The 18,280-nt window shown below is 40.5% G+C and overlaps 1 protein-coding gene across 2 annotated transcripts in view; it reads left to right on the forward strand.

Moving 5' to 3' along the window:
- cacna2d3a (calcium channel, voltage-dependent, alpha 2/delta subunit 3a) overlaps window positions 1–18,280 on the forward strand; it is a 776,701-nt gene that overhangs the window by 361,254 nt on the left and 397,167 nt on the right. For both annotated transcript variants that reach the window (XM_080182611.1, XM_080182617.1), the window contains exons 7-9: window positions 6,728–6,788; window positions 6,878–7,028; window positions 8,877–8,951. In XM_080182611.1, the coding sequence (XP_080038737.1) occupies window positions 6,728–6,788; window positions 6,878–7,028; window positions 8,877–8,951 (287 nt within the window). The remainder of the gene's footprint in view (window positions 1–6,727; window positions 6,789–6,877; window positions 7,029–8,876; window positions 8,952–18,280) is intronic.

Consider the following 18,280-nt stretch of genomic DNA (forward strand, 5'->3'; position numbering starts at 1 on the left):
GTACACTGAGGTCACAAACTTAAAGTTGTCAATCATGATCTCTTCATCTCACTTATCCCTACCTTCCATTTCTGTCATTTCCAACATAGAACTAAATGTTCTATGTAGCGTGGTGGCACAGTGATTAGCACTGCTGCCTCAGTGGGTTCAATTCCCTGCTTAGATCACTGTCTGTGCAGTATCTGCATTTTCTCCCCATGTCCTCCACGTGCTTCGACTTCCTCCCACAGTCCAAAAGACATGCTGGTTAGCTGCATTAACCATGCTAAATTTTCCCTATGCATGCACCAGAGTGTAGCCACTAGGGGATTTCCACAATAACCTCATTGCAATGTTATCGTAAGCCTACTTGTGATAAATAAATAAATAGTTAATTTTGAAATACCCAAATACTCATGGGCCATAAGTCCTGGTGGAACTGTTAGATTCCATCTGCTCTACGTCTTTGCTGTAGACCCTGCCAAACAATTATGTTTTGGTGAAGGCTCACTGCTTAAATGTGTCCCAGTGCAAGCCCAGCAATCTGTGGTTACATCTCTCCTATGGAGAGCTAATTCCTGAACTGATCCTGCTTCTGCCTTCAAAGTCTAAGTCAAAACCTGGGGCTGAAAACCTAGATGAGTCCTTTCTACATCAACTGGAAGTCACTTATACCTAATTTAACCCACTTTACCAACTGCTCAAATGATCCCAGGTTTGGGGGAGAAAATACCCAGCTTGTGAGCCACTTTCCCTGTGTTTGAATTGGATAGAGGTTTGGCCCCAAAACAGGCACCATAAAAAGCAAAACTAGCTGGGATTTAGCATAGCTGGCTTCTGGCCTCATTTACAGGCCTTTGCTATGTTCCTGCTAGACTCATGTTGAAAGTGCCGTACAAGGTCTGCTGTTTTTCAGGACAATTTCCTCTTAATCATAAGATTATTTTGGTATGTGTATCTTTTGGTTAAACCAATCTCAACACTGAAATATCCACCTTTCACCCATTTGAGACATTTGGCATATTGGGCAGTTATTCTTCCTATATGGCAGTGCTCAACATCTGCTTGTTGCTGACATTACATAATTTCTTTCCTGTGTTTGACTGCGCCTACCACTGCTTCAGTCTGTGGAGTTAAGGATGGATTATTCACTTTGAGCAGTGACAATTTAATGATAGTGAAATGCCCATCAACTGTTCCCATCACTCTGCCATGCTTTTCACTTCTACGGCTTTGTCAGGTTGAATGATGTGAGAATAATCTCCACTTTATCCCTTATGCAGTGCCTTTATTCATCTAATTTCCGCTGCATCTGCTAGTCCCGACATGATGCAGTATCTTCCCAGTACCTTTTCAACTTGACTATTCGTCATCCATGGAAAATGAAATTCTGCTGCTGGAGTGAAAGCAACATTTGCTTCTGTAGGATTTAGCTTTGCTTGTGACTGAACTCTGAGTCTCACCTGACACTCACTTGACTTTGAAATTCCTGTTTGATGCTGGCGTGGCCTTTGTTCTTTCGCTTGCTGAGAAGAACACTTTGGCAGTTTAGATTAACAATCCACTTCGATTTTCGTACATAGAACGTGACTTCAGACATCATTCAAGATTTTCAGGTTTCTTTGATGCACACAGATGCTGACTGCGTATCACATCGCATCAAGAAATGCCAACGTTTCTTTACATGGAGAACTAATCAGGCAAGAGACAGACGGAACGAATGGATTAGATATAATATAGATAGACCCATTGCAGTCACCGTAATGCAAATTGAGTATGAATAGCATTCTAGAGGCTAACTTCATATAAAATCAGCACTCAAGGCAGGCCTGCTCCTTTCAGTTGAATACTTGTGCTTAAAATTGTATTGCTGTTTTTTTGGTGTAGTTGTTTATACATCAGGAGAATTTTAATGTGATGTGCCTTGCGAGAAACTAGGGACAAGATTACCTTTCTATTTTATATCCTGCACAATTTTACCTAAAACTGAAGTCAACAGGTTAAAATTATAGAATCATAGAATCATACAGTGCAGAAGAGGCCCTTCAACCCATCGAGTCCACACTGACACATTAAAAATGCCTGAACTCTCACCTAATGCCATCTGCCAGCACTTAGCCCATAACCCTGAATGTTATGATGTGCCAAGTGTTCATTCAAATACCTTATAAAGGATGTGAGGCAGCCCATATCTACCACTCTCCCAGGCAGTGCATTCCAGACTGTCACCACCCTGTGACAAAAATGTTTTTCCTCACATCCCCCCTAAACCTCCTGCCCCTCACCATGAACCTATGTCCCCTCATGATGGACTCTTCAGCTAAGGGGAACAGCTGCTCCTTATCCACTCTGTCCATGTCTCTCATAATCTTGTACATCTCGTTAGGTTGTCCCTCAGTCTTCTCTGCTCCAGTGAAAATAACCCAAGCCTATGCAACCTCTCTCCATAACTTAAATGTTCCATCCCAGAATCTCCTCTGCACACCTTCCAATGCAAATCACATCCTTCTGATAATGTGGCAATCAGAACCGTACACAGTACTCTAGCTGTGGCTCCACCAAAGTCCTATACAACTCCAATATGATTTCTCTGCTTTTGTAATCTATGCCTCAATTGATAAAGCCAAGTGTCCCATATGCCTTTTTCACCACCCTACTAATATGCCCTACCACTTTCAAATATCTGTGGAAAACATGCCAAGATCCCTTTGTCCCACAGAACTTCCTAGTATTCTACCATTCATTGAGTACTTTCTTGTCATATTACTCATTCCAAAGTGTATTACCTCACACTTTTCAGGGTTAAATTCCAGCTGCCATTTATCTGCCCATTTGACCATTCCATTTATATCATCCTGTAGCCCAAGACACTGTGCCTCATTGTTCACCTCCTGTCCAATCTTTGTGTCATCCTCAAAAGTACTAATCCTATACCTCTCTTCATTATCAATGTCATTTATAATGATGAATAATAGGGAACCCAACAAAGATCTCTGTGGTACGCCACTGGACACTGGTTTCCAGTCACTAAAGCAGCCTTCTGTCATCACCCTCTGTCTCCTACAACTGAGCCAATTTTGAATCCTTTATTAAATTACCTGTATCCCATGTGCATTTATCTTCTTTACAAACCTTCCACGTGGAACCTTGTCAAAGGCTTTGCAGAAATCCATATAAATTACATTGACCACATAACCCTTGTTTACAGACCTGATCACCACCTCAAAAAATTCAATCAAATTTGTTAGGCATGTTCTCCCTCTGATGAAGCCATGCTGACCATCCCAAGCTTTGCCTCTCCATGTGGAGATAGATACTGTCAATTGTAGATCTCTACAATTTTTCTACATCGTTGCTACTGCTGGTCAAAGACATACTGGTGAACTTCTTGAATCCCTCTGACAGTTTCTCTCACAGTTGCTGTCGTATGTTCACATTTAAGGAGAAGACAATATAAGTGTGTTAATCTGAGAGGAATTATAGCTGTTTGTAGTGTCTGGAGGAGGATGAAGGTCATTGAGGGGTTTGTCTCATATGTAGAAATGCCCCTAATGCCATTAGGATCAAGCCTTAATTTGCCACCCATTTATTCAGAAACGTTCTCAAATCTGGATATGTGTGAAAACAGCTTTTGCAGCAAGTAAGGGAGCATTTACAACTCACCTATGAGAAGAGGAAAACCCAGTGTAGATTGTGTGCACCCAAATGCTTGCCTGAATAGGTTTTCAGACCGGTCTTTAAGTTGGCAGTGCAGAGGAAAGGCTGTTTAAATATACAGATTAACATCCCACACACTTTAGGTGTATCTTCAGTCAAAAAAGTGTTAATGAGGCTGAACCTGAAACTGGTTTGAGCCTTGGGGCTGCCAAGTTGCAGGTGTGCTGTAGACATACTACCAATATCACGCTCATTGGCTTCCACATAGAAAATCTCCCCCAAGATTCCTGAAGGTAGCTGTCACAGAATTCCACACTATATTAATATATAGCAACTGTCTTCAGGATAGGGAAGGAAATCTATGACTGTAAAGGTCAGAGCGCATTGAATTTTTATGTGATCAATTCCTGTCATTTTTTTAATTCACTTATAGGATGTGGGCTTTGCTGGCTTTGTTGCCCATAACTAATTGCGTTTGAGTAGGCGATGGTAAGTGGTTGCCTTGAACCACTGCAATCCACGTAGTATAGATATACCCACAGGATTTTGACCCAGCAGCAGTGAAGGAACAATAATATGTTTTCAGGTCAAGATGGTGAGTGACTTGGAGAGGAACTTGCAGGTAAAGGCACATGCATCTGTTGCCCTTGTCCTACAAGATGGGTTTGGAAAGTGCTGCCTAGGAAGCTTTGATGACTTCCTGCAGTGCATTTTGTAGATGGTACACTTCTGCCATTGTGTGTTGGTGATGGAGGGATTGGAAATTTGTGGACAAGATGCCAATCACGTGAGCTGCTTTATTTGCATGGTAGCCATGATGTAGAGATGCTGGCATTGGACTGGGTTGGGCGCAGTAAGAAGTCTCATAACACCAGGCTAAAGTCCAACAGGTTTATTTGGAATCACAAACTTTCGGAGTGTGGCTCCTTCATCAAGTGAATACCCACTCACCTGATGAAGGGGCAGCGCTCCAAAATCTTGTGATTCCAAATAAACCTGTTGGACTTTAATCTGGTGTTGTGAGACTCCTTATTTGCATTGTTTCAAGCTTCTTGAATGTTGTTGGAGCTGCACTCATTCAGGCAAGTGGAAAGTATTCCATTACACTCCTAACTTGTGCCTTGTTGATGGTGGAAAGACTTTGAGGAGACAGGAGGCAAGTTACTCATCACAGGATTCTTAGTCTTTGACATGCGCCTATAGCCACAGTATTTACATGGCTGGTCCAGTTCAGTTTCTGCTCAATGATCACCCACAGGATGCTCACAATGGGGGACTCAGCAATGACAATGCCACTGAATCTCAAGAGATGATGGTTAGATTCTCTCTTGCTGGAAATAGTCATTGCCTGGCAGTTGTGTTACTTGCCACTTGTCAGTCCAAGCCTGAATATTGTATGGGTCTTGCTGCATTTGGGAATGGACTGCTTCAGAGTCTAAGAAGTGCAAACGGTGCTGAAGATTATGCGATCATCATCAAGCACCCCCACTTCTGACTTAACAATGGATGAAAGATAATTGATGAAGCAGCTGACAGCACGGTGGCACAGTGTTTAGCACTGCTGCCTGACAGTGCCAGAGTCCCAGTTCGATTCTTGGCTTGGGTCACTGTCTGTGTGGAGTCTGCACATTTGTGGGTTTCCTCTGGGTGATCCGGTTTCCTCCCACATTCTGAAAGATGTGCTGGTTAGATGCATTGACCTGAACAGGTGCTGAAGTGTGGCAACTAGGGGGATTTCACAGTAACTTCATTGCAGTGTTAATGTAAGCCTACTTATAACTAATAAATAAACTTTAAGTTTTTAGCAGAAGATGATTGCGCCTAGGGCATTACTCTGAGGTACTCCTGCAGTGAACTAAAATGACTGAACTCCAATAACCAAAACCATCTTCTTTTGTGCGAGTTATGACTCCAACTTGTGGAGATTTTTCCCCCTATTTCCATTGACTCCAGTTTTGCCTGGGCTCCTTGATGCCACAATGAGTCAAATACTGCCTTGATGTCAAGGGCAGTTACTTTCACCTCACTTTCGGAGTTCAGCTCTTTTGTCCACAGCTGAGACAAGTTCAGGAGCTGTGGCCCTGGTGGAACCCAAACTGAACATTAGTGAGCAAGTTATTGCTAAGCAAGTGTTGCTTGATAACATTGTTGATGATCCCTTCTATCACTTTAATGATGGTTGAGGTCAATAAGTGGCCATGTTGGATTTATCCTACTTTTTGTGTACGGGACATACTCAAAGAATTTTCCACATTGCCAGCTGGATGCCACTGCTACAGCTGTGCTGGAGCAGCTTGGCTAGCGGCACGGCAAGTTCTGGAATACGAGTCTTCGGTACTATTGCCAGAATGTTGTCAGGGGCCCATAACTTTTGCAGTATCCAGTGTCTTCAGCTGTTTCATAGAATCATAGAACCCTACAATTCAGCAAGAGGCCATTCGTCCCATCGCATCTGCACCAACCACAGTCCCATCCAGGCCCTATCCCCACATATTTTACCCACTAATCTCTCTAACCTATGCATTTAGCATGGCCAATCAACCTAACCTGCACATCTTTAGACTGTGGGAGGAAACCGGAGCACCTGGAGGAAACCCACACGGACACAAAGAGAATGTGTAAACTCCACATTGCCAGTGACCCGAGCTGGGAATTGAACCCAGGTCCCTGGAGCTGTGCAGCAGCAGTGCTAACCACTATGCGACCATGCCATCCTGTTTCTTGATATCATGTGGAATGAATTGAATTGGCTGAAGACTGACAACTGTGATGGTGGGGACCGCCAGAAGAGGCCGTAATGTCTCCCAAACCTCAGTGTACGGGTACACCCTCAAGGCCAATGGTGCTTTGTTAGCCAGGCACAGTGAACTCAGTACTTTTTCTTTGGAAAACAACCAAGGGCAAGAAAGCACTTTCTATTATGCAGCAGTTATATAATGGCCTCATTCTGCTCATAGAAAATAATATTATAACAATGAAAAGAGAAATTTAAAAATGTATAATTTTATAAGATATAAAACAAAATAAGTTTTTTTTTGCATTTCTCCTGATTCACATCATTTTGTTAAACTGCCTGATTCCTTGAAAATAGGTGTAAAATGGGAGCCTGATGAAAATGGAGTCATTGCATTTGACTGCAGAAATCGCAAATGGTAGGTAATAGTTTACTGCAATTGCTTGTATTCTTTTTTGGAAACATTTTTGGAGATCTGTGATGCAAAATGTCCCTTCCTTTGTGCAGGTACATTCAGGCAGCCACTTCGCCCAAAGATGTTATCATTTTAGTTGATGTCAGTGGAAGTATGAAAGGGCTTCGCATGACAATCGCCAAACAAACCGTTTCTTCTATCCTGGATACGCTTGGAGATGATGACTTTTTCAATATTATTGCAGTAAGAACTGTTGCCTTATTCACAATATAACTCAGGCTGTACAGATATAATGATTGGAAGTTAGATAGTGCAGGTGGCAAAGCCTTTATTGATTTATCGATAAAGGCCTTTATCGACTTCAGTCTTTATCGATTTAAATGAAACCAGTGAAAATGAGGTGAGACTTTTGTTTTATTGGTGAGAAACAGAAATACTGGGGACATAGGCTTAATGTTTACAATGAAGGAACATAAGAAAATCTTCCAATATTCCAGTTCATAAAGGTGCTCTTCAGTGTATATGCCCTCATGTATGATTAGTTATAATCAAATGTGCCAAAACATTACAGTTGAAGTGTTTAGTCTGCCTTGGTTGAAGTTATTGTAGGCTACATTTGAGTACACCTTGACTAGCGCGGAGAATATAATACAGCATTCTTGATCATTAAGTGATTTCTGTTTGAAAGGACAAATAGGTGCAAATTGAGTGAGAGCAGGCATAGTTTTGATTGTGATGTCTACCTCAGTTGAACAGCATGGAGACACTATGGCTGGAATTTTATCGTCCCACCTGCCACAGGAATCAGAGTGGGCGAGGGGTGGATCATGAAAAGGTCTGTTGACCTCGGGCGGGATTTTCAGGTTTCAGGGTGAGCAAGGCCAAAACATCTTGCCTTATATGTAGACTGGGCATCTGAGCAAGACAACAAAGAGTAATCGGGTTTAATGAAGCTCACAGTGTCAACACGAATTAGAGCAGAGATTTACTTTCTCGTCCAATCAACAAAGCCTCAAATATTTCTGGCATGTATGAATGGTCCTGGAAAGCGAAGAAGGGTTTAGTTTTAAAGAAAAATCTCCTGACATAGGCATATGGGATGAGTGGGGGCGGGGTGGGTTCTACCTGTGTTAATTGAACAAACATTCCACGTAGGCATGACTGGTAAGATTATTGGCCAGAAGAATTTATTCCCAAAGAGTGGCTTGAATTGCTTATTAATTGGATCATAACCAGTTAATCTGGCCTCACATAGTCACAGAAAATCACAACAGCAAATGTAGTAGAAGATGAAACTATAAATAATTATAAGACAACAGCTAAAAATGGAAGATTCTGGGTAGGAAGAGGAAAATTTACTCTAAATTCCAGCATAACTGCTTTACACAAACACAACAAAAATGCAATTAAACTAATTCCAGATAAGAAAATGAAAATTAGGAGAAGACTCAGTTGATGCTTAAATTAGTGTAAAAACACACAAATGTCGTGCAAAAGATAATCATTCTAAAGATACATGTATTTGATTTTAAACATTGATAACTAATTAGCTTTTCATATAATAGTTTTAATTTCATTTGTCAAATAAAGTCATACATGGAATTTTGTTTACAAAAGCTCAAGTAGCATTATATTTTTATATTAAATAATATTTTTGTATTAAGTAGCATTATTTTTATATTGTAAGGAGATCTTGTGGCACAGTGGGGAGCATCCCTACCTCTGTGACAGAAGCTCCGGGTTTGAGTCTCACCCAGGACTTGATAGCCAAGGAAGATGTGTTCATAGCATGGCCAAACAGATTGAGTAGACTCCTGGTCATCTTCCTTGATGTGGAGAGGCGCCCCTCAAACTATAAGCCCTTAGTGACAGGCTAGAGACCTGTTCCTGGAGAAACCTTGCTCTGGAAACAGATAAAAGTCTGCCGTATGCACCATTACTTGCATGAAGTGGAACAACAACAAATATTTTATATTAAGAAGCATTATATTTTTACATTAAGTAGTATTATATTTTTATATCAAGTAGTAGTATATTTTTATATCAAGTAGTATATTTTTATGTTAAGTAGAAATATATTTTCTTCCTTAGTACAATGAAGAGCTTCATTATGTGGAACCATGTATAAATGACACATTAGTACAAGCAGACAGAAACAACAAAGAGGTAAGTTAAGAAACTTACATCATTTAATTTTTGTAAATGTATTATCAAATCAAAATTTTGGTTATGTTTAGGTTACATTGGTATCGTTAATATTGCTTACTTTGAAAAATACAACAGTCGTCATCACATCATTGGTTATACAAATACATCATTGGTTAATATGAATATTTTAGAGTTGATGTACACTATAAAACAATAATAAACAGTCACCTGGTAGCACAGAATTTGAATATTGTTGAAAACAGAGACATGTTGCTGAAGTTTTTTGTCAAGCACTTCGCAAGACAAATAGAAGAATGCCAAATTTCAAATGATCACAACATAGAAATAAGGTGCAGAAGTAGGCTAATTCAGTCCATCAAGCCTGCTCCGCCATTCAATCAGATCATGGCTGATCTCTCCCTGGTCTCAAATTCACCTGTCCACCTGTTCCCCATATCCCTTTATCCCTTTTTTTATTAGAAGTGTATCTATCTCCTTCTTGAAACCATTCAATCATTCAGACTCCTCCATGCTATGGGGCGGTGAATTCCACAAATTCACCACTCTCTGTGAGAAGTAGTTAATTTATATTACAGAATTAATTTATCCTACAGGATTACATTACAGGATACTACAGGATATTATAATTCATATTACTGGACAAAAGGTAAACTTTGGCCACTGTGTTGCCATGGAGAAAATAACAGGAATTATGGGCTCCCTAAGATCCCAGATAATTTGGAAAAGGTGCAAGACTCGAACATATTTGTTTGCAAAGAATGTGTCCTTATGAATAAATGTCTATGAATCTACGTCTCAAGGGTAAATAAGTCACGTTAAGAGCTCTACTGATTATCTTAAATTGATTGTCTTAAATTAGAACACACAGAATGTTCAACAAGTATTCTCTAATTGTGGAATCACATCTAACAATAGACATTTTGTTCTGGGGTTTGCAAACATGGGCTGGTTGAGTTTATTTGTATTCTGCCTATTGTGGACAATCAAAGGAACTTGCTGCTTGAGTCAATCAGCCAATTGCTGGGATGTACGGGCTACATATCTGGCATACACTGGAACTGGATAAAGCACGTGAAGCAAAAAAGAAATTCTAGGGCCAAGGAAAAAAGGTAGGGGAATGGGACTAGTTGAATTACTCTTGCAGGGAGGTGGCATAGGCTTGATGGGCAGAATGGTTTCCTTCTCCACTGTAACCATTCTCTGATTTTATGATTCTTTACAGAAGGAAAATTACTGTTCTTATTTGGTTTAGCCTATAAGTAATTCTAATCCAACAAAATAACTGATATTTTACAATGTCACTCAGGCTCATAAAATCCCTGCCTGAGGCAAATGGAGAATTCCATTCTAGGAGCTTCACCCACCCCAATGCCAGGGCAGGCATGCTGGTAAAATGCCAGCCAATGTGGCTGATTCACAGTGAGCCTTTGAGGTGGCCTAGCAAGTCACTCACTCAAGGCACCTAGGGCAATATATGTTGGCCTTGCAGTGACCACAACCTGAGAATGAATAATAATTGAAAAATTAACACAAAATACAAATAGTAAACTATTTATTACGACTAATATTAATTTCCCAGAATTCAGTTGATTAGCAAGGTAAAACAGATTGGAAAACAGGAGTGATTACAAGGTAGAAATTAGGAAACAAATGATGTCATAAATAATGACACGTAGACTTGAATGAATTCTAAGATTAGATCCCATAAGAGAAAATGCTGGAAAATCTCAGCACATCTGGCAGCATCTGTAAGGAGAGAAAAGAGCTGATGTTTCAAGTCCAGATGACCCTTTGTCTAAGATTAGATTACAGCCTTATAATTATTCTTTCTATCTTAATGTTAATATAGAAAAAAGGTATATAGTATCTTATTATGTCCTCAGGATATCCCCAAAGTGCTACACTACCACAGAATTGCAATCAATGGATTTTTGGAGTGCAGGCAACGTTCTTATGTAGGCAAATGCAAAAACCAATTTGAACGGTGAAATGCCCCACAAACTGCAAATTAGATAAATGATCACTTAATCTTTTTTGATTGAGAGAGTTTTTGGAAGGAGAAATTTTGGCAGAAGAGTTACCTTCTCCAAAAATACCACAATATCTTTTATATTGACATGAACAGCCAATTGTGGCACCAATTTAAGGCCTTGACTGAAACACCGCTCCTTCCGAAATGCTAAGTGCTCTTCCTCAGTACTGTGAAGAACCCTGCTCATGCTGCCTGTGAAAGTGCCTCAAAACCCCAAAGGATAGCTTGAAACATTGGTTATTAGTGGTGTGTATTTGTTTGGAATAACATGAGGAACCACATACAAGCCAATGAGAAACTAGTCCAATTGTTACATACCCAATTAATAAAGACTATTTATTAAAGTAAATCACATGACAAGAAAAACTGTAACACTTAACTCCATTAATAACTAAACACACTACTTTATCTGAAATTACCTCTTATTCCCGAAATATACCCACATTCCATGAATTCACTAAGACATCTCCTTTCCCAAACAACAACCACTTTAGTAACTCTAATAAGTCAAATCCAGATAATAATTACCACACAATACAAGTCTGGGAAAATGTACTTTGCTGGTTCAGCGAAGGTGCAAACTGTATCTTTTAGAAGAAAATATTTACAATCTGCCATGGTTCTAAATGTTCGGTGAAACAGGCCTCCATGATTCTATGATAGATGGAACTGGCCTCTCTGGAGATTTTGGCCTGTCTGGCAGTTAGATGGAAAACCAGCCTCCTTCCCCATTGAGGGTCCGGCAGTTATACTGATCAACTGCTTTAATATCCATCCTGTGGATTCAGCTGTCTATCTCTCAAATTCTTTGCCTTTAGAAGTTATCATTTTCTACAACTTCATCGATCTCTCATAAACGATGGGCGGGATCTTGAGCCCACTCTCTCTGTCTGTGGGAATGGCGGTACGGGCTCAAATTGTAGAGAATTCAGGAAAGTATGATTCTCGCCGGCCCTGGGGAATGCTGAGCAACTGTTTATAGGCAGCTGTTTATAGGTGCTGTTAAGTTCAGAAATGGTGCGACATCAGAGGGAACATTAGAGGGTGCGGTGTGATTCTCATGGCTGTAAAAACTATTGTTGAGGCTCAAGATTTGGTCAGAAATTATGCCGGAGCTGTTGGTAGGATTCACTCCATTTCTCTAGCCAGAATCGACACTTTGCTACATTATGATAAGATTGCCCTAATGTTACTGATATGTCAATTCATTTTCTCCAGATGCTTGCTAATCTTGTTACTGGGCCAATTGCATCTCAGTATTCCTCTAGATTCTTGTTTCTTGTCTGTTATTTTTGTTTTCATCTCAAGTTCACTATTAACTTCATTAACTTCCAAACTCCTAACATCCAAATTACTAATAAACTGTTAAATTAGACTGTAATCAGGTTTTCATAGCTGCATGACTCTGAAGTTAAAACTGTGCCGTATTGCCCCCTCTATCCTTCCTTTCCCCTGTCTTTACTCCCATTTTCTCTCCTTTCCCTTTAGGTAGTGGCTTATGCTAGGCTACAGATCAAGAGACCCCAGTATTCCTTTGGTTACTTACTCAAGGGACTATTCATCATGAGTGAGCTCACTGAATTTTGATGTTATTCAATTGCAGCTGAGCCTTATCATGCCATCAGAACACTTACGTATGTACATTTCCTAGCATAGGCCATCAGATGACAGATAAGGACTGCAGTATGCTCTTCAGTATAGAAGCACATTGTAATGCTACAACTTGCACCTAAACTGAAAAGAGTTAACTCGGCGTTGGTTAGGGAGTCAACCTAGTACTTCCCAATTATTGTGACTCAGTAACACATCACATCTCATGGTCCATTTACCCAATAAACTGTGTCAGTTTTTTTGTAAATCTGGTTAAGGTTGGTACTCTCATTGGTTTCACCTTCATTTTTTGTCAGGAGATTTTGCGAGGCCAGAGCACCTTGCACATATTTATTGGTGACATTGCTTGGTCAGAAGTGCATATTTTATGTAACAAATGCAATTAAAATTATGGCATGATTTTCAAAGTCATTTTAATCCTTTGTGAATTTCTGTGATAAGTAAATTGGCAGAGAGAGCAACACTTCATGACATTCAGAGATGGTATTAAAGGGTTTTGTGACATAATTACCACAGGTCTTCAGAGATAATCTGCAGTTAATTACAGGAGAATTGTAAGCCGAATATATGGTATATTGGAAAAAAATATATACAGACTATCAAATTATAATCTTGTCACACATTTCAGAAATATCTTGGTACTTTAGCTTTATAGACAGTGGCTATTGTTTACAGAACATTCCGCTAGTCACATTGTATATTAATTCAGTATTAGGATAAATGCAAATGAGTATTCATGTTTTGAAGTTAATAATTGATTCAGCTGAATTTTGCTGAATTTGGACTAAATATCAAAACTGAAAAGTTCTAATCCAAAGTAGTTTGCACTTTCAAATTAAAATGCAAAGAGCACTGTGTCATGCCAGCCTTGATCTTACTTTATTCACTTTACTTTGATGGGATAGAATTAAGCAGAAGTGGCTGATGACTTAGATTTATTTGACTGTTTTTTAAGTCACCAAGATTAATGCTTTAAAGTCCAGTTAAGAAGAAATATTTTGAAATTGCACCTATATTGTGACAATGCTATCTTTTGATGTGCGGGTATTCAAATAATTACATGGGAACTAAAAACCATTGGATTAAAATCCACTTGTTATATCTTATCGCAAGGCTGATTTGCATTTTCTGGTCTGTGATATCAAAGGTGAAATAATGGACTGACTATTAATTGTAGTGGGAAATACTCAAATTCATTTATATTAACAATTTCAGAAGTTGTTTAGTCTTTGAGGAAAGGAGTTCACCTATTTCTCCCATGCCATCTGAAGTAGTTTAGCAAAGATAAGTTGCTTTCTAATCTGATGCCACCATTCAGTGTCATTTCATGCTTATATTGAGATCTAAAATAACTTAAGTATGCTTATTAGAGTGAGTGGCAGCGCTGTCCCTCAATTCAAGGATGACATCTGCTCAGGGATGCAACTTTCTGCCATGGGCCTTCAGTAGAGTGAAAAGGCCAATTCTCGACCCATGGATCTTTGGGTAAAAAAGCAAGATGTCCCATCAGTAGTGGAATACAGAATGCAGGATGTTCTTCTTTTACCATCTCCGCTGCCTCTCTGTCTCACCATTAAGGTGTTTGATGGACAATTGTTGCCATGTAGAACAATTGGTTGCAAGCTCCTCCCAGAGACACAGGGTGGAATTTTCCCATCCCGGCCACCACAGGAATCCAGCTGGTGGGACACAGACCATACAAAGGTCCGTTGACTTTATCCATTGACAAGCACAGTCGGAAAATCCTGTACACAGTATGGTTTTAGACTTGCCAGAGGAAACTTTGACATGGTCTTTGTTGCCAAAATAATGCAAGAACAATGTTGAAAACAACACCAGCAACTCTTCATTGTATCCATCGACCTGACCAAAGCATTTGTCTCAGTGAATCACGGGGCTCTGTGGATTATGCTCCAAAGATTTGGATGTGTAAGAAGCTTCCTCACAATCCTGAAACTGTTTCACGATGATATATCTGCAATTGTTTTGAGTGAGAGATCTGTGAAAATGCCTTCAGAATTCAGACTGGAGATGATTAAAGCTGTGTGAAAGCCCCTATAACTATTTACAATGTACCTGACAGTGGCTATTTACTTTATCAAAGACCAACTGTCCTCTGGTGTAAGTATTAAGTACTCCTAAATGGAAAACTCTGTAACCTGAGTCATTTCCATGCCAAAATTAAACTGTCATGATGTGGGTATGCCGGCGTTGGACTGGCGTAAACACAGTAAAAAGTCTGACAACACCAGGTTTTAGTCCAACCGATTTATTTGATAATAGACTCACAAGCTTTCAGGGTTAGCCCCTTCATCAGGTGAATGGAGAGTTCTGGCCTCAGACAGAGCATATAAAGCACAGACAGTTTAGGGATTACTGATTAGAATGCGAATCCTTACACCTAACCTGCTGTTCAAGAACTGAAGTGGCTGACAATGTGAGTGGAAGAAGCACTGATCACAGGTTACAGAGATGTGTATTGTCTCCAGACAGTACAGTAAGTGAGGTTTTGCAAACCCAGGCAAGTCACGGGGGTTACAGATAGTGCGACATGAACCCAAGATCCCTGTTGAGACCGTCCTCATGTGTGCAGAACTTGGCTATCAGTCTCTGTTCAGCGACTCTGCGCTGTCGTGTGTCGTGAAGGCCGCCTCGGAGAATGCTTACCCGAAGGTCAGAGGCTGAATGCCCGTGACCACTGAAGTGTTCGCCAACAGGAAGGGAACAGTCTTACCTGGTGATTGTCGAGCGATGTTCATTCATCCGTTGTCATAGCTGCTAGACGCTACGACAACGGATGAATGAACATCACTCGACAATCACCAGGCAAGACTGTTCTCTTCCTGTTGGCGAACACTTCAGTGGTCACGGGCATTCAGCCTCTGACCTTCGGGTAAGCATTCTCCAAGGCGGCCTCCACGACACACGACAGCGCAGAGTCGCTGAACAGAGACTGATAGCCAAGTTCCGCACACATGAGGACGGTCTCAACAGGGATCTTGGGTTCATGTCGCACTATCTGTAACCCCCGTGACTTGCCTGGGTTTGCAAAACCTCACTTACTGTACTGTCTGGAGACAATACACATCTCTGTAACCTGTGATCAGTGCTCCTTCCACTCACATTGTCAGCCAATTCAGGTCTTGAACAGCAGGTTAGGTGCAAGGATTCGCATTCTAATCAGTAATCTCTAAACTGTCTGTGCTTTATATGCTCTGTCTGAGGCCAGAACTCTCCATTCACCTGACGAAGGGGCTAACCCCGAAAGCTTGTGAGTCTATTATCAAATAAATCGGTTGGACTAAAACCTGGTGTTGTCAGACTTTTTACAAAATTAAACTGACCAGCACAAAGATACGTGACCTACAGTTTGCAGATAACTGCAATGTTTAGGGGTGGCACAGTCCTTGCAGTGCCAAGGAACTAGGTTTGACTCCCAGCTTGGGTCACTTTCTGTGCAGAATCTTCAAGTTCTCCCTGTGTCTGCATGGGTTTCCTCCAGGTGCTCTGGTTTCCTCCCACAGTCTGAAAGACGTACTGGTCAGGTTCATTGGCCATGCTAAATTCTCCTTCAGTGTAACCACACAGGCACCGGATTGTGGCGACTAGGGGATTTTCACAGGAACTTCATTGCGGTGTTAATGTAAGCAAACTTGTGACACGAGTAAATGAACTTTAAAACATTGCCTGCTCTGCACCAGATTTGCAAGCCACTTTCAATCTCTTCAAATCTGGATACTAAATGCTTGGCCTGTCTTTAGTGTTGCCAAAACCAAGCTCATATGTCAACCCACATCTAGACAAACATTCCACATCTAGACAAAGATCCCATCTCCCATATATGTAGAAGGTGACACTCTGGAAATATGTTAAGTTGTTAAGAGTATCGCTAAAAGCATAGTTTTCAATGTTGCAAATAAAAAAAGTGCATTTATGACACTGCACTGCTGTCCCTTATTACTTGGAGGTAGAAGAATATTGAAGATTGTCTTTGGTAGCAAACTGACCCCACATTTGCACGTTTTGAAGACAGATTTTTCTTTCATTTTGAGGCAGTAGAGAATAGAGAAAAAATCTTATCATGTACCTGTGTGTGAGTTAAGGAGTGTTTGAGATTCCAATCCAAAGCTATGATAATTTTCACCAACTTAAGGCCAAAATTGAACATATAAATGTGAGAAAGTAATATCAAGGGGAAAGGGTAGGTCACAATGGAGAAACCTTTGATCTTTTGTTGCAATGTGATAATCAGTGAGCTGATCATTTGATAATTAAAACACCAGCTGAAGAAGGACAATTAGCTGTAATTCGTTGCTGCATCTTAGCATTTGGAGAGAGGGGATGTCACATAAATTACTTTGAGTACGCAATAACGCATCCAACCTTTTGGCTTTGAGCATTAAATTCCCATAATCGCATTCATTTCCTTAATCCTCAGTGCAATCTATTACATACCCTTCCAAGTGAGTAATAGTCTCTGAAACCTGATGGAAAGTGTAACAATTTCCAGTACTTTAGTTTGACTAAGACTCAATCTTATCTAATGAAGTGTCTGCTTTCTCCCAGACTGAGTGATTGCTTTTTTGCAATGTATAAATATCATCCATGCAAAAAACTCTCCAACACCATTGTTGTGTAATTTTTTTACCTTTGAAGGAGCAGCATTTTACAGATTTCCTTGTTTTAAAAACCAGAACTAATTTACTGTAGTCATTAAAGTTATTGAGCATTTTCCTTTATCATGAAGAAAAAATGGCTGGAATTTTTTTTGTCCTAAATGCTGGTTCAGGCAAGGAAACTGGCATGCAACCCATTGGCTACCCAGCTGGCACTGCTCATCAGATTATCCAGCACTTGGCGCAAAAAAATGGAGGTGTGTCCCAAAATCGGGTTGCCCCAATCTCTGATAACAACTAAAGAGTAAGTTCCTGCATTCATACGGAACCACCCTCCCCCCAACCCCGACATGCAAACAGGCAACCACCTCAACAGGACACCCCCACCTCCACAGACAAAGGAACTGCTCTTCTCCATGCGGCTCCCCAGAGGACCCCTTGGCATCTCTCCCAGCACTTCCCCCTAGCAATGGCAGGGTGCTAGGGGTGAATGCCAGGGGGCAATGCTAGGGTACTACCCATACCTGTCCCTCTCTCTATACCGACTTTCGTGCCCTGAGTGGGTTCCCTTTGTGTGGTGCCTGTTTTAAAAAATCTGTTGTAAACCGCACCAACATAACGTCACATCAGTGAGGAGAGAAACCCCAATGTGTGGGGAACGATGTGACAGGGATGTTATAATTTATATACATTAGATCCCTAATCTTTTGGGAAGTTGAGGGATGGGGTGGAGGTTGGGGGGGGGGGGGGGGGGGGTGGTTGGGGGAGGTGGGGGAGGTGATGTTGGGGGGTGGGGGTATGTAGAAAATTGAGTTTCTTGTTTTTTCACCCTTGCAAGATTTTGTTCCCAGCCAGTTTTTTTTTGACAAAGAAACCTAAATAACAAATTAAACTTGATAAAATATTAACATAGCTGACAGTTTCCCTTGGTCACCATTAATGTAACAGAATCTGTTATTATTGTACAAAGAGTTACTTTTTAGGTACTTGATACAAATTTTAATGTTCAATGACTGAAGCTCTCACATGGACCAGAAATTTTTGATTTGATTTATTATTGTCACACG

The sequence above is a fragment of the Carcharhinus amblyrhynchos genome, chromosome 3 (assembly GCF_965287045.1).
Source record: "Carcharhinus amblyrhynchos chromosome 3, sCarAmb.v2.hapA, whole genome shotgun sequence".
Taxonomy (NCBI): domain Eukaryota; kingdom Metazoa; phylum Chordata; class Chondrichthyes; order Carcharhiniformes; family Carcharhinidae; genus Carcharhinus; species Carcharhinus amblyrhynchos.